This window comes from Ascaphus truei, chromosome 14 (genome assembly GCF_040206685.1).
Source record: "Ascaphus truei isolate aAscTru1 chromosome 14, aAscTru1.hap1, whole genome shotgun sequence".
NCBI lineage: Eukaryota > Metazoa > Chordata > Amphibia > Anura > Ascaphidae > Ascaphus > Ascaphus truei.
In genome coordinates, this window is record NC_134496.1 from 1705453 (window position 1) to 1723265 (window position 17813).

Genomic DNA, 17813 nt, shown 5'->3' on the forward strand with positions numbered 1-17813 from the left:
CGTCACTCATTTATATGTTACAACTACAAGTGTACATCAGTATGTAATTTTTATTATCATTTGTAGCAGCCATAACTATGTATATGAAGTGAACGTTGCCTGTATACTGAAAAATGTGCGCGCACATCTTAGTGTGCGCACGCACTTCACGCTTGGCTCCACTAACTGTTAGCGCATGCGCAAAACAAAGCGAACGTTGTGCGTTCAATACATGTAGAAAATACCAGTAAACATCACATCTTTATTTCAAATACAATGAAGATGAAACTAAAATCATTCTAAACGAGTACATCTGTATTCTTTTAAACCAGACGTGTTTGGACAGAAAGGACGGCCGATAACACAATGCGCAAATGCAATACGTGTGACGTCATGTTAAGCCAGCGTGAAACGCACGCTAACACTCCTCCCACTCAATTAACATTCGGCTAACGCCCAGGGTACGCCTACAAACACTGAGCCGCACGCATCACACACTGCAGTTACCGTTACTATAACAAAACATGACAGCCAATAGGCTTTGAGGCGCGCACGTCGCTTGGGGGCGGGACTTACATCCGTAATCCTTTTTAAGGACGCCTTGGCCCATGACAAGGGTCCCACGTCATACGTGGTGGACCCGGTTTTCAATGTTGTAGATGTTGCATGATAACAAAACAGGTATGTGTTAGAGTTATGGAAAAATGTTGCTAATATGTTTAAAGGGATAGGAAAGTACGTATATGTATACCGTCAGCAATGTGTACTACTCTTTCAGGTTCTACTATATTGTATTAGGAAACAATTTGTTTGTGATCGCTACATGTTATGCAGTCTGCAATGTTACACTGTATCCACGCATTGAAAGTGAAAATGGTGGTTACAAAAAAAAAAAAAAATTAAACGCAGAGTCAACGCATAACGATTGTTATATTTACCATTCTTCTACAATTAACTCTTCGCCTGGCTGCAACTGGTCGCTCCAGAAATGCAAGGCATTTTCATCCACGCTTGACCCAACCGCTGAATCCAGTATGACACATATCTCCTCCAGGAAGCGCTCATAGGAATCGCCACTGCTTTCTTCAAATAATTGTTCGGGAGGTAGGTTCATTTCTTCGGGTTCCCATTCCAATGCATTTTCAGCTGAAAGGCTTGGTACATAATCATAGTACTTTTGTTCTTGTACAATGTGGGTTTCAGGAATGGAGGCTGCAGATATTGCAGCACGTATCGATTCAAACGGATCAGTAGTAGCGGATACATTTCTATTGCCATTAGGAATAAATATGCCTTTCACGACAATATAAGTGCCGTCTTTCAGGAGAAATTGTTTTTCCTGGGCAATCTTCCAGAAACCATAGGTGTGTTGTAGCTTATCCTGGTCACGTTCAAAAAAGTCATTACTTGATAAAGTGAATCTTATTGAGGAATTAAAATTCCGTGCATGCTTACGGTCTTGGTAATAAGGATATTTTGCTCGAATGAAATCATCGATTTGGCGTGTGCTTGCTTTCTGTCCGCGACTGTTCAAGATGGCTTCACAGATCATGTACTTATACCCTAAAAGGGGATTAATATTGGTAACGAATTCATCAGCCATGTCTGAGTAGCACAAAAGCTGTGTGCAGGTCTGTGTTATTTGCTCATCAAAATGAATGTGCTGAATGGCTAACAAACTCCTGTTTTTCCTTCTCAAGGTCATCAAAACTAACTACTTTGACTCCTTATTTCAAACGCCAATTGGCTTTGTAAATCTAATTGGGTTAACAGTTGTGGTTAGTGATATGGGACTGTGGGAGAAACATTTCTCCTTCTTTTATCTCGTTTCTGAAAAACATCCCTAGACTTTGAATTCGTTCACATAGTGTTTTTTTGAAAACTAACAAAGACCACTGTGTGAAAATAGTTCTTAGCCAGGCATATCAGTAAAAACACACACCTGCAAAAAGAAATGTTTTTTCCCCGCTTACATTTCTGTGTGTATGTGAAAGTCTGGTTAACTCCCTGTCTGCATGAGTTTAAATACGTGTGTATATATATATATCTAAATATATCTCTCTTATAAAAATATATATATATTTATATATTATATTTTATTTTTTTTAATATTGCAGGAGTACACACAACATTGATGGCAGTAAGTATACCTTGTATGAAACCTATTTAAATGGTGAGAAACATGATTGAATGAAGTAATAAACATTTGTTTAAGCACAATACTGTTAGAGTCTCATACTTAGGATATTTCTCACATTATGCCTGTATTATTAAAATAGTGTGCTTTCACAAGGAAGCATGAAGTGTATTAGTTTGTAAAATACATGTATACCAGTTTATATAGTACTATATATATTGTGACAAACGGCTTACTCCGGGGCTCCGCCGTCTGTCCGGGACTGTTAGAACACGGTCTTTTAGGGTAGGTTAAATGATGAGACGTCACGTACTGTTCCTTTAAACAGGCTATGCCTGGTTTATTCAGTCCCAGGCACTGAGACTGCCACAGTTTAAACAGAAAACAAAGCCAAACAAAAAGCTGCTCGTCTGAGCGATAACTTAAACTTAGATGTCCCTGACTCAGAGTTGGAAGTGGCTTGTCCACTTCCACCAACAAAATAAGTACCTTTGCAGTCTTTAGACAAACTAACAGAATGAATGAAGCGATTTGGGAAAGAGGCTTTCTCACCCCTCTGCAGTTCAGCAGCCTTCCAGGCTCTTGGGCGGGGCTCAGAGGAAACAGGAAACAGGTCTTATATACCTGAACTCTAATCAGCATGACAGGTGACAGAAAACAGGCAGCAGACAAACTGTGGAATGGAGTGCCTGTACCACGAGGCTGCCCTGTTCAGCTTAGACAGGACAGAAACTGTTCAGTATCCTGGGAGCCCTGTATATGGAGTTTATTACCAACCCCTGGTTTCTGTCACATATCCTCCCCCCCAGCTCAGACCTCGAGGTGTGAGCGACCATGGATATTAGGGAGTGCATCCTTGACAACCCGTCGGCATTGCCATGTTTGTGCCCCGACCTGTGTTCCACAGAAAATTTAAAGGGCTGTAGGCTTAGGAACCACCTGGTCACCCTAGCGTTCTTCTCCCTATTTTGACACATCCAGGTAAGGGGTGCATGATCTGTGACCAATCGGAACTTTCTCCCCAACAGATAATACTTGAGTGTCTCTACAGCCCACTTTATTGCGAGACACTCTTTCTCGACTATGGAGTAATTTTTCTCCTGGGGATTTAGTTTCCTACTTAAATAAAGGATGGGGTGCTCCTCCCCTTGAGACTCCTGGGAGAGTACCGCCCCCAGCCCTACCTCAGATGCGTCGGTTTGGACTACGAATTCTTTGGAGAAGTCAGGTGTGACCAACACTGGTTGGGCACAGAGAGCTTCTTTCAGGCTTCTAAAGGCCTGTTCGGCTTCGGGGGACCACTTTACCATTAGCGGTCCTCTTGCTTTTGTGAGGTCGGTTAGTGGGGTTGCCTTAGTTGCAAAATTGGGAATAAACCTCCTATAGTAGCCAATTAACCCCAAAAAGGTCCTTACTTGTTTTTTTGTGACTGGCCTTGGCCAATTTTGTATCGCCTCTACTTTGAGTGTTTGTGGTTTGAGTAACCCTCTACCAATAGAATACCCCAGATACTTGGCCTCCTCCAGACCAATAGTGCATTTAGCGGGGTTAGCAGTTAGTCCAGCAGACCGAACTGCGTCGAGCACAGCTTGGACCTTTGGAAGGTGGGACTGCCAATCTTCACTATGGATTACCACATCATCCAGGTAGGCGGCAGCGTACCGAACATGTGGTTTTAAAATTTTATCCATCATTCTTTGGAATGTGGCGGGAGCTCCATGTAAGCCAAAAGGCAGCACCTTATATTGAAAGAGGCCGTCTGGGGTTGAGAAGGCTGTTTTTTCTTTTGCCCTTTCTGTGAGGGGAACCTGCCAGTACCCTTTTGTTAGGTCTAGGGTTGTGAGATATCGGGCTTTGCCCAGTCTCTCTACAAGTTCATCCACCCTGGGCATAGGATAAGTATCAAATTTTGACACCGCGTTTAGTTTCCGGTAGTCATTACAAAACCTTGTTGTACCGTCTGGCTTTGGGACTAAAACTATAGGGCTGTTCCACCCACTTTGGGATTCCTCAATTACGCCTAGTTTTAGCATTTTTTTAACCTCTAAACTTATAGCCTCTCTCTTGGCCTCTGGGATTCGGTACGGTTTAAGGTTAACTCGGACCCCCGGTTCAGAGACTATGTCATGTTTAATTACGTTAGTTTTACCTGGCTGTGTAGAGAAGATTTCTTTGTTCCTTCTCACTAAACTCTGGACCTCTCGTTTCTGATGCACGGACAGTGTTTCAGCTATGCTAACCTCTGGGTCAGTTTCTTGATTCTCTGACGGACCTGGGGGTACTAGGGTTAACAAGACCTCTCTATCTTTCCAGGGCTTGAGTAGGTTTATATGGTAAATTTGCTCAGGTTTCCTCCTACCTGGCTGCCTTACCCTATAATTTACTTCTCCCACTCTTTCCAAGACCTCATATGGCCCATGCCATTTAGCAAGGAATTTACTCTCCACGGTGGGAACCAGAACTAGTACCCTATCACCTGGAAAAAAAATTCTGACCCTAGCACCCTTATTATACGTATTCCTTTGTGCTTCTTGAGCTTTCTCCATGTGTTCCCTCACTATGGGTAGGACTGCAGCAATGCGGTCCTGCATTTGGGCAACATGCTCTATTACACTTCTGTAAGGGGTAACCTCGTGTTCCCAAGTTTCTTTGGCTATATCCAGTAAGCCCCTTGGATGTCGGCCATACAATAGTTCAAACGGGGAGAAGCCTGTGGATGACTGGGGAACTTCCCTAATGGCAAATAACAGGTATGGTAACAAACAGTCCCAGTTTTTCCCATCCTTATCGACCGCCCGGCGTAACATGCTCTTTAAGGTTTTATTGAACCTTTCCACTAAACCATCTGTTTGTGGATGATAGACTGAGGTTCTGAGATGCTTGATTTTTAGGAGTTTACATAGCTCTTTTGTTACTTGGGACATAAATGGTGTTCCCTGGTCAGATAAGATCTCTTTAGGAATTCCGACCCGGGAAAACAGAAGTACTAACTCTTTTGCTATGTTTTTAGCAGAGGTGCTACGTAGGGGAACTGCCTCCGGATATCGGGTAGCATAATCTAATATTACCAATATATGCTGATGTCCCCTAGCAGACTTTATTAGGGGTCCTACTAGATCCATAGCAATCCGGTCAAATGGTACCTCTATTATGGGAAGGGGTACCAATGGGCTGCGGTATGCTTTGAACGGGGCGGTGATCTGACATTCTGGGCATGAGGAACAATAGTTTGTAATTTCTGCCAGAACCCCAGGCCAATAAAAGCTTCGGAGAACCTTTTCTTTTGTCTTTTCCACCCCTAGGTGTCCCCCCAATGGATGACTATGTGCGAGGTGTAATACTACGTTACGGAATGTCCGTGGTACCAACAATTGTTTAGTTGTAACTGATTTTCTTTTATCAACCCGATATACTAGGTCGTTCTCTACCTCGAAGTAGGGGTAAGCAAGTGACCTATCTGGTTGGCCATGAGTACTATTCTGGTCCCGTATATTTCCCCTTGCTACCGCTAATGTGGGGTCCTCCCACTGGGCCTTCTTAAAACTCCCAGGACTGACCTCTAGGTCAGCGAGGGTCTTATCCTGTACTGGGGTGGTAAGTGCCTGATCAACATCTTGATTTGGGGTATTCCCTACCAAAGTAGTGATGGGGAAGGGAATTTCACAGCACTCCTCCTTTCCCCCCTTCTTATTTGGGCCCTCGTCAACCTCCATTTCTGAAAAAGGGAAAGGATTTGTTTCTTCTAACACTTCGTTATGGTCTGCTATTGAACTCTGGGCGCTATTCTGAGCTGGGGACCACATTTTTAGAAAATGGGGAAAGTCGGTCCCTATTAACACATCATGTGCCAGTTTGGGTACAACACCCACCTTGAAATCTAAAGAACCAAATTCTGTTTCAAAAAAAACATCAACAGTGGAATATTCATGATTATCCCCATGTATACAACAAATTGCCACTCTTTGTGAACTGTTTACCTGTTTCTTCTTAATGGGCAATAGGTATTCGGACACTAGTGTGACCATACTCCCAGAGTCAAGAAGTGCCCGAACCCTCTTACCATTAACCTTTACAAATGCCCACAGATGGTTATTCAAGGGGTCCTCTGGGCTAGGGCCCATACATTGGGACAACAGCGAATAAGGTTCCACGCTGTTGCATTGCATGGGCTCATCATTTAGTGGGCAGATTTTTGCTGTGTGGCCCCTCTCATGACAATTTACACATTTAGGTACATAGTCTGTGTCCCACTTAGAGCCTTTTCCCGGCTCCCCATGTTGGCTATTGCCCTTAGTGTGCGAACCACTGTTGCTGGAGCGGCGTGAAGGTGGTCGCCGCTCTTCAGCGCCCCTTAACCCCGGTACCCTTTTACCGTCTCTGGAAGAGTCCTGGAACCTCGGATAGTGGGGTTGCTCCACGACTGTGGGTTGCGGGTGCTCTTCTGCTGCAATGTACCTTTCTACAAGGGCCACAAGCTCATCCGCATTGTGGGGGTCACTCCGACTGACCCAACGGCGTAAGGCAGAGGGAAGTTTCCTCAAGAACTGGTCCATGACCAACCGTTCCACGATGTGGCTTGCTGAGTTGATCTCGGGTTGTAGCCACTTCCGGGCGAGGTGGATGAGGTCATACATCTGGCTTCGGGTGGCTTTATCCATCGTGAAGGACCATGCGTGAAACCTTTGGGCATGAACAGCCGTGGTTACGCCGAGGCGGGCGAGGATCTCGAACTTCAATTTTGCATAGACGTTAGCTTCGGCGGGCTCTAGATCAAAGTAAGCCTTCTGGGGTTCGCCGCTTAGGAAGGGTGCGATTAGACCAGCCCACTCAGCTTCTGGCCATCCCTCTCTCTGTGCCGTGCGTTCAAACGTGAGAAGATAGGCTTCCACATCATCCGAGGGTCCCATCTTCTGAAGGTAGTGGCTTGCCCTGGTCATTTTCGGAACTGGGGCTGCCTCTGCCAGTGGAAGGTTACTGATAGTCCCCCTCAGGATCTCGAGTTCCTGCTGTAAGCCCTGAGCGAACCGCTTTTGCTCCTCTCTCAGCAGGCGGTTTGTCTCTTGCTGGTTTGCATTAGTCTCTTGCTGGGCTATTAATAGCTGTCGCTGGGTTTCACTCGCCTGTTGCTGGGCTTCATTCGCGTCTTTCTGGACAGCGACATTGCGTACCAGCGCACTCACCACGTCTTCCATCTTGTTTGGAGAGAGAGAAAAAAAAAACCTTCTTTTTTTTTTTTTTTTTTTAAAGTTCTTTAACCCCCAGACCTTTCAGTGTTCTGCCCGCATTCTCCACCATATGTGACAAACGGCTTACTCCGGGGCTCCGCCGTCTGTCCGGGACTGTTAGAACACGGTCTTTTAGGGTAGGTTAAATGATGAGACGTCACGTACTGTTCCTTTAAACAGGCTATGCCTGGTTTATTCAGTCCCAGGCACTGAGACTGCCACAGTTTAAACAGAAAACAAAGCCAAACAAAAAGCTGCTCGTCTGAGCGATAACTTAAACTTAGATGTCCCTGACTCAGAGTTGGAAGTGGCTTGTCCACTTCCACCAACAAAATAAGTACCTTTGCAGTCTTTAGACAAACTAACAGAATGAATGAAGCGATTTGGGAAAGAGGCTTTCTCACCCCTCTGCAGTTCAGCAGCCTTCCAGGCTCTTGGGCGGGGCTCAGAGGAAACAGGAAACAGGTCTTATATACCTGAACTCTAATCAGCATGACAGGTGACAGAAAACAGGCAGCAGACAAACTGTGGAATGGAGTGCCTGTACCACGAGGCTGCCCTGTTCAGCTTAGACAGGACAGAAACTGTTCAGTATCCTGGGAGCCCTGTATATGGAGTTTATTACCAACCCCTGGTTTCTGTCACAATATATATATATATATATATATATATATATACACATACACACACACACACACACACACACACACACACACACACACACACACACACACACACACACACACACACACACACACACACACACACACACACACACACACACACACACACACACACTGTGTGTGTGTGTGTGTATATATATTATTATACATTCTGAGATGTTATTGAAACAAGAACACACAAATGATTAAAGGACAAAATTAGAATGCCCAAGCAAGGCAAAGGTAAGTAATAATTTACACATAATCCTGCTGTACACGTACAAGAAAGATGTTTGCAGTTACTTAGGTGTTTTTATAATTGCATGTGACTAATATGCATATGCAATTCTTACATCAATTAACACACCCAAATGCAATGTTTTGCTGCAAAGTCAATGGCAGCTTCTCTAAACTTTGCAACTGGTTCCAGGTGGACCATTACTGAACAGACGATTAATACATAAATATTTATAACACTATTCATTAATTGAGTGTTAACATTTCCAAAACTTCACGTGTACAAGAACATAGTTGAAAGTTTGGAAACAACACAGTCTTCAGCATACATACAATATTAATTAGATAATGTGAAGTCAACAAAACAAGGGCAGAGACATATTGAGTGAATTATAACATTTATTTTTTTTGTTCCTTTTGTGAGCGAGTAACAGGCCTGCTTGTTGTCTCTTGCATTTTTTTTTTCCGTTTGCCACCAACTTTCGCCACAACAGAGCCACTTTGAGTGGCCTCTGGCACTTCACGGGCAGGGCTTATGGGCAGTGACTCACCTACAGGGCTTTTGGGCAGTGACTCACCTACAGGGCTTGTGGGCAGTGACTCACCTACAGGGCTTGTGGGCAGTGACTCACCTACAGGGCTTTTGGGCAGTGACTGTTCACCAACAGGGCTTGTGGGCAGTGACACATGTGAGCAAGTTGGTACACCGTGCACAACACATGGTTGGTCCGTTTCATCTTTCCTGGTCAGTACTAACTGCTTGTGCTGTTGTGTTTTTGTGGCCTCCTTTGTAGGTGTCAGCTGGTGATGTAGTACAGATGGCAGCGGTAGGATGTCGTCAGGAACCTGCACACCAATGTGTGCTACTTGACCGGTAACATTGGGACCTGGTGACTGAAGATCAGATGAATGTGGTGAGAAGTGGCCAGCATGTAATGATCCAGCCTGTGAGGTGTTGAATTGGGGTACATTAGTCATTCTCCAGTAATTAGCTTGGGTTTGCTGAACAACTAATGCTTCGAATGAGGTGTTGATTTTTTGCAACTGTTTAGGCACTTCAATGAAGACTCTGTGGAGATGTGCCAATTGTGATACTGTTTCTTCCTGCAGTCCAATCATCCTTTCCAGCACTGTCATCATGTCTGAATGGCGACGATTTTCTGCGTCCACTATTTTTCCCTCTGAAGCTACAATTGCATCGTATGTGGAAGTTGATGGACGATTTGGCGGTACAACAGTTTCTATTGGCACCTCTTCATGGTCACTTGATTGTATTTCAGTCTCTTCTGCGGCGTCATCCTCATCATCCTCATCATCCTCATCACCATGATGTTCTAAAAAGAAATGTACACATTATTAAATGGCATGTTAATGTATGCTGTGTTACTATGTAATTGTACTGTGTCCTAAGTAACACCTAACATGTTAGCATACGTTTTATAACCTCACATTAAAAACTACCTTGACTTACGAATAATGTTTGGACTCAGTATGAAATATGAATGAATGAAAAGTTGCTCTAAACTCAGAAGTCCTACATGATAGTTCACATCACTAACACAATACATGTTGCCTTACACTTAATTTTCACTGACACTAAGTAATCCTATTTAAAGAAGATGTGCAAAACAAATAATGAACATGACAACATAACATATAGAAGAGCACATATTATATGGCCACCAACTGATACACTCACCTTGTAGTTGTGTTGAGCTGGCTGACCCAGGTGAAGACACTTGTTCCATCTCAGGTGACACATGTCCTCCAGGGGCAACTATATATAACAATAACATAAGTTTGACATTTACATGTGTAAATATTGAACAAACACTTATTGTATGTTCTGTATTTATGATTAACTAACAACATCAGTTGCTTAACCGAAAATGTGTGTGAAAGTGAACATAAATAGTTGTAATAACACTGTACATGCCTGTGTACTTAGAAGTTTTGAGTTCCCTAACATACAACATACTATGTTTCTGCAGTAATGCGTGAGGATAAATAGATTAAATTTGTACCTTAAAATCATATGTTGTGTAGTGATATCAGTATCATAATGTACATAACTATCATGAGATGACCATTCACAATGGTTATCATGAAGGTGGTCATATTGCAAAAAGTGTTGTTTTTGGTAGAGGATATGTGTGGTACATTAATCGAAGATGTGGCACACCTGAATGTGGCTGTGACTCAACAAGACAACACATGCAGTGTGTGATAATGTGTCTTTGATAGTAGTTCAACTATAGATATGAGTGAACTAATGTGTGACGTACGCTTTGATAAGTAATGAGTTGTTGGGGCATTTAGTAGCTAAAGTGAAGCTTTCAAATGAGTGTGATTAACTTCAGTTGTGCTAGTCAGGTTGTAATAACGGTATTCCCTTCCCCAAAAAGCCTGATCAGCCACACCTTTCAATTACTTGAAACAGGTGAAAATGGTGTGAACTAAGTTGACCCTAAAATGAGGCTGCAATTAGTGTGTGTGCTGAACCCCATCCCCTCTGTTGAAGTGTATGCTGTGATGAGATATTAATTGCAGCTGCTTTAACACAATGGTAGATGAGCTAAATAGTCGTGTGCAGTTTTTAAGTTATGAAAACAATGACATAAAATATGATACGTGTGCCTCATTATGCTGTCTGTATATGAGTTAAAGCAAAAATGGACCTTTTCATAAACAACTATAGATGTGTTAGTGCAAGTGATGTTTGTAGGCCGTTGCATGCAATATATTTGATGCATGCTTAAAATAGGCAGTAATGTCATGTTTGTCGGAGTAAAATAAATAAAATACACAATAATATTCTACATATTTCTGTTCTGTACCTGTAGCTAGTAATAATTTCTGATTAACATGTGTTACACATGTGTACTACCCTGTTGTTCCCCATCTTCGCCCACCATCAATTGCTTCCACTGCAGCTATGCATTTTGGGAATTCACATGTAAATGAGCACGCAATGGCACGTGCTATATTAGTTACTGCTTTTAGTAGGACTACTACATATATGTCTATTTTGAGATATATATATATACAGAATCAGACATATACATATATAGATGCAGGTATGCTTATATTGTGAAGACAGTATAAAAAGCAGTGTAAATATGCAAAATAACTGTAAGCAACGACACGCCTAGTACAGTAATATTTATCACCTGCTGGAAATTGTGACGGATAAATTCCAATGTCACGGTCACCAGCCAAGCCTTCCACGACGACGGTAAGTAATTTTGGCCGAAGCAGCTCCTCCAATGGAGTCAATATGAGACGTTGTGGTGTGGGCCCACCTCCAGTGCCAGTAGCATGCACGCGTTGGTCTTGTATTTTCTTTTTCAATTTGGACCTAATATCATCAAATCTTTTCCGACAATGATACTTGTCCCTGACACGATTCCCACAGGCATTGACACCAATGACTATTGTGTCCCACATTTCTTTTTTGCTTGCTGCACTTGTCCGCCCTTGAAAAACATATAAAAGATATGAGGTGAATTAATAATAATATAAGCACCAGTTTCCTACACTGCTAGCTGTTCCAAGAGATAGCAAACATGCTGTTTTATGTGTAATATGTGAAGCACATGAGCATTCACTACTAAACCTATACATGTAAGCAAGGTTGCATTCATATTGTATGCAGTTCTGGCAAATTGACCGGCTGTGTTTATTTGTCCTTGTAAGGCATGATAAAAAGCTGTGTTTCCACACTAATGAACATAGAAAGATATTGTGTACCCATATTTGCATATGAACAAAACTCAGATGACCTAGGATCACATGTATTTGAATAATAAATGTAAAGGTACACTTACCTACTAAATGTCCATAGATACTGTCATAGTGCTCCAGAATGCCAGTGACAAGAGCTGTATTTTCCTGGTCATTGAAGCGAGGATTACGTGGCTTCTCCACACGTTTCTTCCGAGCAGGTTTAGGGTCAGAGCTTGGCTGGTGCTGACTGGACTCTCCTTCTTCCAATGGAAGAGCCTCCAAAAGCTGGCCACCAGCAAGCACGCCACCACCATCCACCCCATCAGCAACTGCGCCACCAGCAGCACTCCCAGCACCAGCACTCCCACTCCTAGCACCAGCACTCCCAGCACCAGCACTCCCACTCACAGCAACAGCACTCCCACTCCCAACAACAGCACTCCCACTCCCAGCAACACCACTCGCAGCACCAGCACTCCCACTCCCAACAACAGCACTCCCACTCCCAGCACCAGCACTCCCACTCCCAGCAACAGCACTCCCACTCTCAGCAACACCACTCGGTGCACCAGCAACATCACTCCCCTGAACAGAACGTTCACTCCGACGCGTACTCGCACGAGTAGCAGTCCCACTCCCACCAGCATCACTCTTCCCACGCTTTGCGGGCATACTTCCAGCACTCACAAAAAACAGACAAGAAATGTACAGGCAATCACACGAACCACTTCCACATATAAAACAAGACAAAGATGTAAACAAAACAACAAAGGACAAAGCTCACCCAATACACAACAAGTCTCTCAGTCAATATGCAAATCTTCAATCGTCCAGCTCTGTGCGTCTCTCTCTCTCTCACTCCCAACAACACAGAGAATGATTAGCAGTACACGTTGCCTTTAAATATGGCGCGCAATCAAAAACATGCTTGTTTCGCCTGATTCAGCAAGATTTGTGATTGTGCAACCTAACAGCACCCCGCCACGCACGCCGATACACCTGTGTGTGATCGGCTCATCATCGTGAGAGTGGTCGGATTTGTTTTCGGCTTGATTTTGAATGTATTCGGCACTTACTGCATACGGAGAGGGAAAAACGCCAATAACATGACTAATCGATAAGCTTGCCGATTTCACATAATCGTCGCTTACTGCATGAGGCCCTATATCTCCCATGAGTAGCCGGGGTGCCCCATGTGACGCCCGGGGACCAATATAGTTGCAGCATCTCCCCGCAAGGGATAGATGTATGCGTGATTGCATACGCAGTTCAGTCGGTGTTGGGAGCAGCAAGGCAAGGAGGTAGCGTGCAGGAGTCAGTGACTCTCTGCACTAGGCTAGCAGCCCCTTAGGCCCCACCTAGCCCTGAGTCACTACAGTGGAGTATTGTAGGGACCGGCCCCAGTTAGGGACATTACCCTTAGTTGATAGCAAGTTCTTAATAGACCCAGCCAAAGCTGCGCGTACGCCCAGGGAGTTGGGCCTAGACTGTCGCTATCATTGCCAAGGCCTTTCCGGCGGAATCTCCCCGGATGGTGGTTGCGGTGTTCGTCCGACTATCGATCCTTTGTGAAGCTCGATTGCAGGCCCGAGCCCTGGAGTGCTCGGCAGGTAACCTCGTTCAGCAAGTGCAACAACTTTACTGTTTGATAATGTTACAGTGCAAAGGAAATGGGGGTCCCCCCCTTTGTGATGCTTGCCAGGAGAAGACTATGTCTTTAAATCATTAACATCTTCATAGCCAAGACAGTTTGTAAGACACAGGATTCCAAACGTCCATTTATAATAAACACAATAAATCCCATAAACACACCACTAGCCTGCTGTAGGTATATCTTGTGTGGTGATGTGGGTAGTTAATAGTGGACTGATCACACAAATGAAGTAACAAATATGGGTTACTCACTGCTGACCTTGTGGGATTTCCTGGTCCTGTCGGCGTGCTCCTACCTTGGAGTATCTGCAAACAACGTGGAAAAAGTGGCGGTGCATCTGCTGCTGGTGAAGAAGAATGGACCAAAAAACTGCAAGAGCAAGGTGCAAAAATGTATTAAAGACACATTAAAAACAGCAAAAAATACCTCTGACGCGTTTCACGTGGAACCCCACGCTTTATCTCTTGGACTAGTGACTGCGCAGTCATATATATAAATATTTCCCCCCCATCAAAGACACCCTTTGATTGTGTAAGGGTAATGGACACGGGGTGGAATCACCCGGTGTAAGGGGAAGTTGAATTGTTAATCACCATGTGTAGTGTCCCCCTCATGGGAGGGACACCTGTTATTTGGTAATAACCAATTATATGCAGTAAAGCCAGTTCTGTTTTGCCACTGTTCGATTCATGTGATTATTTCCTGTGAGGGCCTTCTCCCACTCCGTTGGGAGCCCTCCCAGGTGGAGGCGCTGCACCACGGGATATTGATATATGTCTGGGCCCCCAGGCTCCACAGGCGAGACTTAGGTTCCTGCGCGCCACACAGGTTACACAGCACGGCAGTAGCGCTAGTATTCTCCAGGAATACCCGTTACATTTGGAGGCGCTGCTGAGATAGATACTTGGGGTGCCTAGTAAAATTGTGTAGAACTACCCAAATCGTTCATTATGTTTTCCCCGTCCAGCCCGGAAGTCCATGCGTGGGCCCTCAAGCTCAGAGAACCCTCAAGTCATGTAGTAGCTGTAGGGAACATTCCAATCACAGCATCAGCGAGTAAAATACGTGCCTCACTAGAGATATTGTTGGGGGTTCACCCTTTGGAGCGAGTAGGGTCACGAGAATATGACCCCACCTGTGACTGGTGTACCATATTATTTACGGCTGGGCGTGAGATAAATCAGGACCATGTGCCACAAACCTTAGAAGGCCCCGAGGCCCCGCCCGGAGGCTATTCAATTGTATTTGCAGTTCTACCTGAAATAAGAGAGATATTCACCGCTGATCGCTATTCCCCCACTGACATGGTTGCAGATGAACCTCATAGTAGCACATGGCAGACGATAGCTCCTATCCCGAGTAGTACTCCTGCCCATGTTTCTCGCCCCTCTCGAATGACATTTTCCCCAAGTGCAATTGAAGGAGACCCTAGTTGGGCCCCGAGACAATCACCGTCGTCCCCTGTCCTAAATGCATACTCAACAAATACTCAAGCCCTTCCAACTGGAAATGTAGGGGCTGACCGTGGCCCCCTCTCTGGAGGAATTCCCCCGGACCTAGCGGTATCTCAATTTATGGAAACTATGACTCTCGCTTCTCAATCACAGCATTGCAGGAAATTAAAGCTCTTTTCTGGGACTCTGCCGACACCTACCGGAGAAGAGGGATTTGAAACCTGGAAGGATCATGCTGTCCAAATAATAGCTGAATGGTCGTGTACCGAGGCTATAAAACGGCAACGGCTAGTGGAGAGTCTACGACCCCCAGCTACGCTATTGGTCCAGACCCAGCGGGAAGTGGAAGGAGAGGTGACGGCCTTAGATGTTGTAGAGATGCTCACTCAATCCTATGTGTGTGAAGACGACGAAGATGAGTTGATGGCGAAAGTCAAAGCTCTACGGCAAAGGGAAGGAGGAGACTTATCAGAGTTCGCTCGCAAGCTCCAGCTGTCGGTAGGAACTCTGCTGTCTAAAAAGATTGTGATGGCTGCGGAAGTGGACAGCCATAGATACAAGCAGTTACTCAAGGGTTCGCTTCCGCTGGATTCTACTGCCATGTTGATGAGGGGTGCCCCCGAGTCCGTCACCCCACCTAACTATGTGGATTTAATGCGGTATATCCAGAAGCATGAAGTTAAACTGCATTTTCACACCCGTACGAAAAGCAAGGATAGTCACAAGGAGGATACCAAAGAAACCACTGTACCTAAAGACTGGGGAGCCAAGAAATACGTAGAGGTTCCTGATATGTATCGATCGCCTTTGCGGTTCTCCGGCCGAGCAAGATCTCATCAGGGCATGCGTTGCTACAACTGTGGAGAAGATGGACATATCTCCAGATTCTGCCCCAATCCTCAGAAACCCTATACCGTTGGTCAAACCTACATGGTACGGGCGAAGCAAGCTCTCTCTTCTTCCTCGGCTTTACCCAAGTGGCCCGCAGAAGACTCCAAAGAGACTGTTGTAACCAACAATTTGTCATCAGGCGGTTATTGCCGAGTAGGACCCACTGCCCTAATCAGGATTGTTGTGGAAGGGATCTATTCCTCAGCATTGCTCGACACGGGATCTCAGGTGACCATAATATATTGGCCATTTTATGATCAACATCTTAGCCACCTGCCCTTGCAGTCCGCCGAAAAGATGACTTTGTGGGGACTGAGCAAAGACGATTACCCTATTGATGGGATAGTGGCGGTTAAGTTAGACATCCTTCAGTTGAACACTAATAAGTCGCATCCTATGTTGGTGGAAGCTCTGGTCTGGCCTGAAGTACGAGAACACCCCCGAGCACCCATCATACTGGGCACCAATGCAGACATAGTACGGTCAGTGATTCGCTCCTTCCTAAAAGAAGCTGGTGAACTACCGTTGGACTCCTTGGACATAGCCCCTGGTCTACGGGAAGAATGTTATCATGTGGCATATGAGGAAGAGTATGGCGATATTTCTAATTTAGAACCAGGGATACTGAAGATTCCGCCAGGGGGAGTACAGTGTGTGTGGGCTCTGATCGCGTACCCCCAACGGTATAAGCAGGATCGATATTTCTCGCTAGAGACTCTTCCGGAAGCAGAACTCCATTGGGGATATCGTATGGTACCAGAAGTACGGGAGTGGTCATCTAGAATTCCTAGGAAAATTGAGGTGACCATACAGAATATGTCACTTCATACGGTGTCCTTGGAACGAGGGCAACGATTGGGTAGAGTGTACCCGGTGGATCCTGTAGACGCTACCACACCTGTCTATGCCAATGGTGTGAAGGAGGAGACTGAAGACTTACACTTTGATTTTGGAGAGTCTCCCCTGGAAGAGAAATGGAAAAAAAGGCTGTGTGATCAGTTGAGAGAAAGACGAGGAGTATTTTCTACAAGCGATATGGATGTGGGATGCAGCAAAAGCGCTCAGCACACCATCCGCCTAAATGATGAGACTCCGTTCCGAGAAAGGTCTCGCCGTATAGCACCTCGGGATGTAGACGATGTGCGAGGTGTCCTGCATGAAATGGAAGCCTCCGGTATAGTGATCGAATCTCGAAGCCCTTATGCCTCGCCAATTGTGGTAGTCCGAAAGAAGAATGGGTCTGTACGTTTGTGTGTGGACTATAGAACTCTGAATAAAGGTACAGTGCCGGACCAATACACATTACCCCGCATAGAAGAGATCCTCAATGCCTTGTCCGGGAGTCAATGGTTTAGCGTGCTGGATCTTTGGTCTGGGTATTACCAAGTACCTATGAGCCCCGCTGATCAGGAAAAGACGGCGTTTCTTTGCCCGTTGGGGTTCTATCAGTTTACCCGAATGCCCCAAGGTATCTGTGGTGCCCCCGCTACTTTTCAATGGCTTATGGAAAAGACGATTGGTGACATGTGTCCTCGAGAATGTCTGGTATACTTGGACGACATAATTGTGTTCGGGGCCACCCTTGAAGAACACGAGACACGGTTGATGAAGGTATTGGATCGATTGAGTCAAGAAGGATTGAAACTCTCTCTAGACAAATGTCGGTTCTGTCGGACTTCGGTCACTTATGTGGGCCATATTGTATCGGCAGATGGAGTGGCCACTGACCCGGCCAAAGTAGAAGCGGTCGTGAATTGGCCGAGACCCGAGAATGTAATGGAACTAAGGTCCTTTCTCGGGTTTTGTGGATAGTATCGGCGGTTTGTAGAGGGATATTCAAAGCAAGAG

The 17813-nt window shown here is 45.0% G+C and overlaps 1 protein-coding gene across 1 annotated transcript in view; it reads right to left on the bottom strand.

The window, feature by feature from the left end:
* Window positions 1-10006, bottom strand: part of LOC142466239 (uncharacterized) — a 31761-nt gene extending 21755 nt beyond the window's left edge. The window contains exons 1-2 of the mRNA XM_075571174.1: window positions 9940-10006; window positions 8721-9574 (exon numbers count right to left, since the gene is read on the bottom strand). Of these exons, the coding sequence (XP_075427289.1) occupies window positions 8721-9574; window positions 9940-9988 (903 nt within the window). The 5' untranslated portion in view covers window positions 9989-10006. The remainder of the gene's footprint in view (window positions 1-8720; window positions 9575-9939) is intronic.
* Window positions 10007-17813: the final 7807 nt, after the last annotated feature.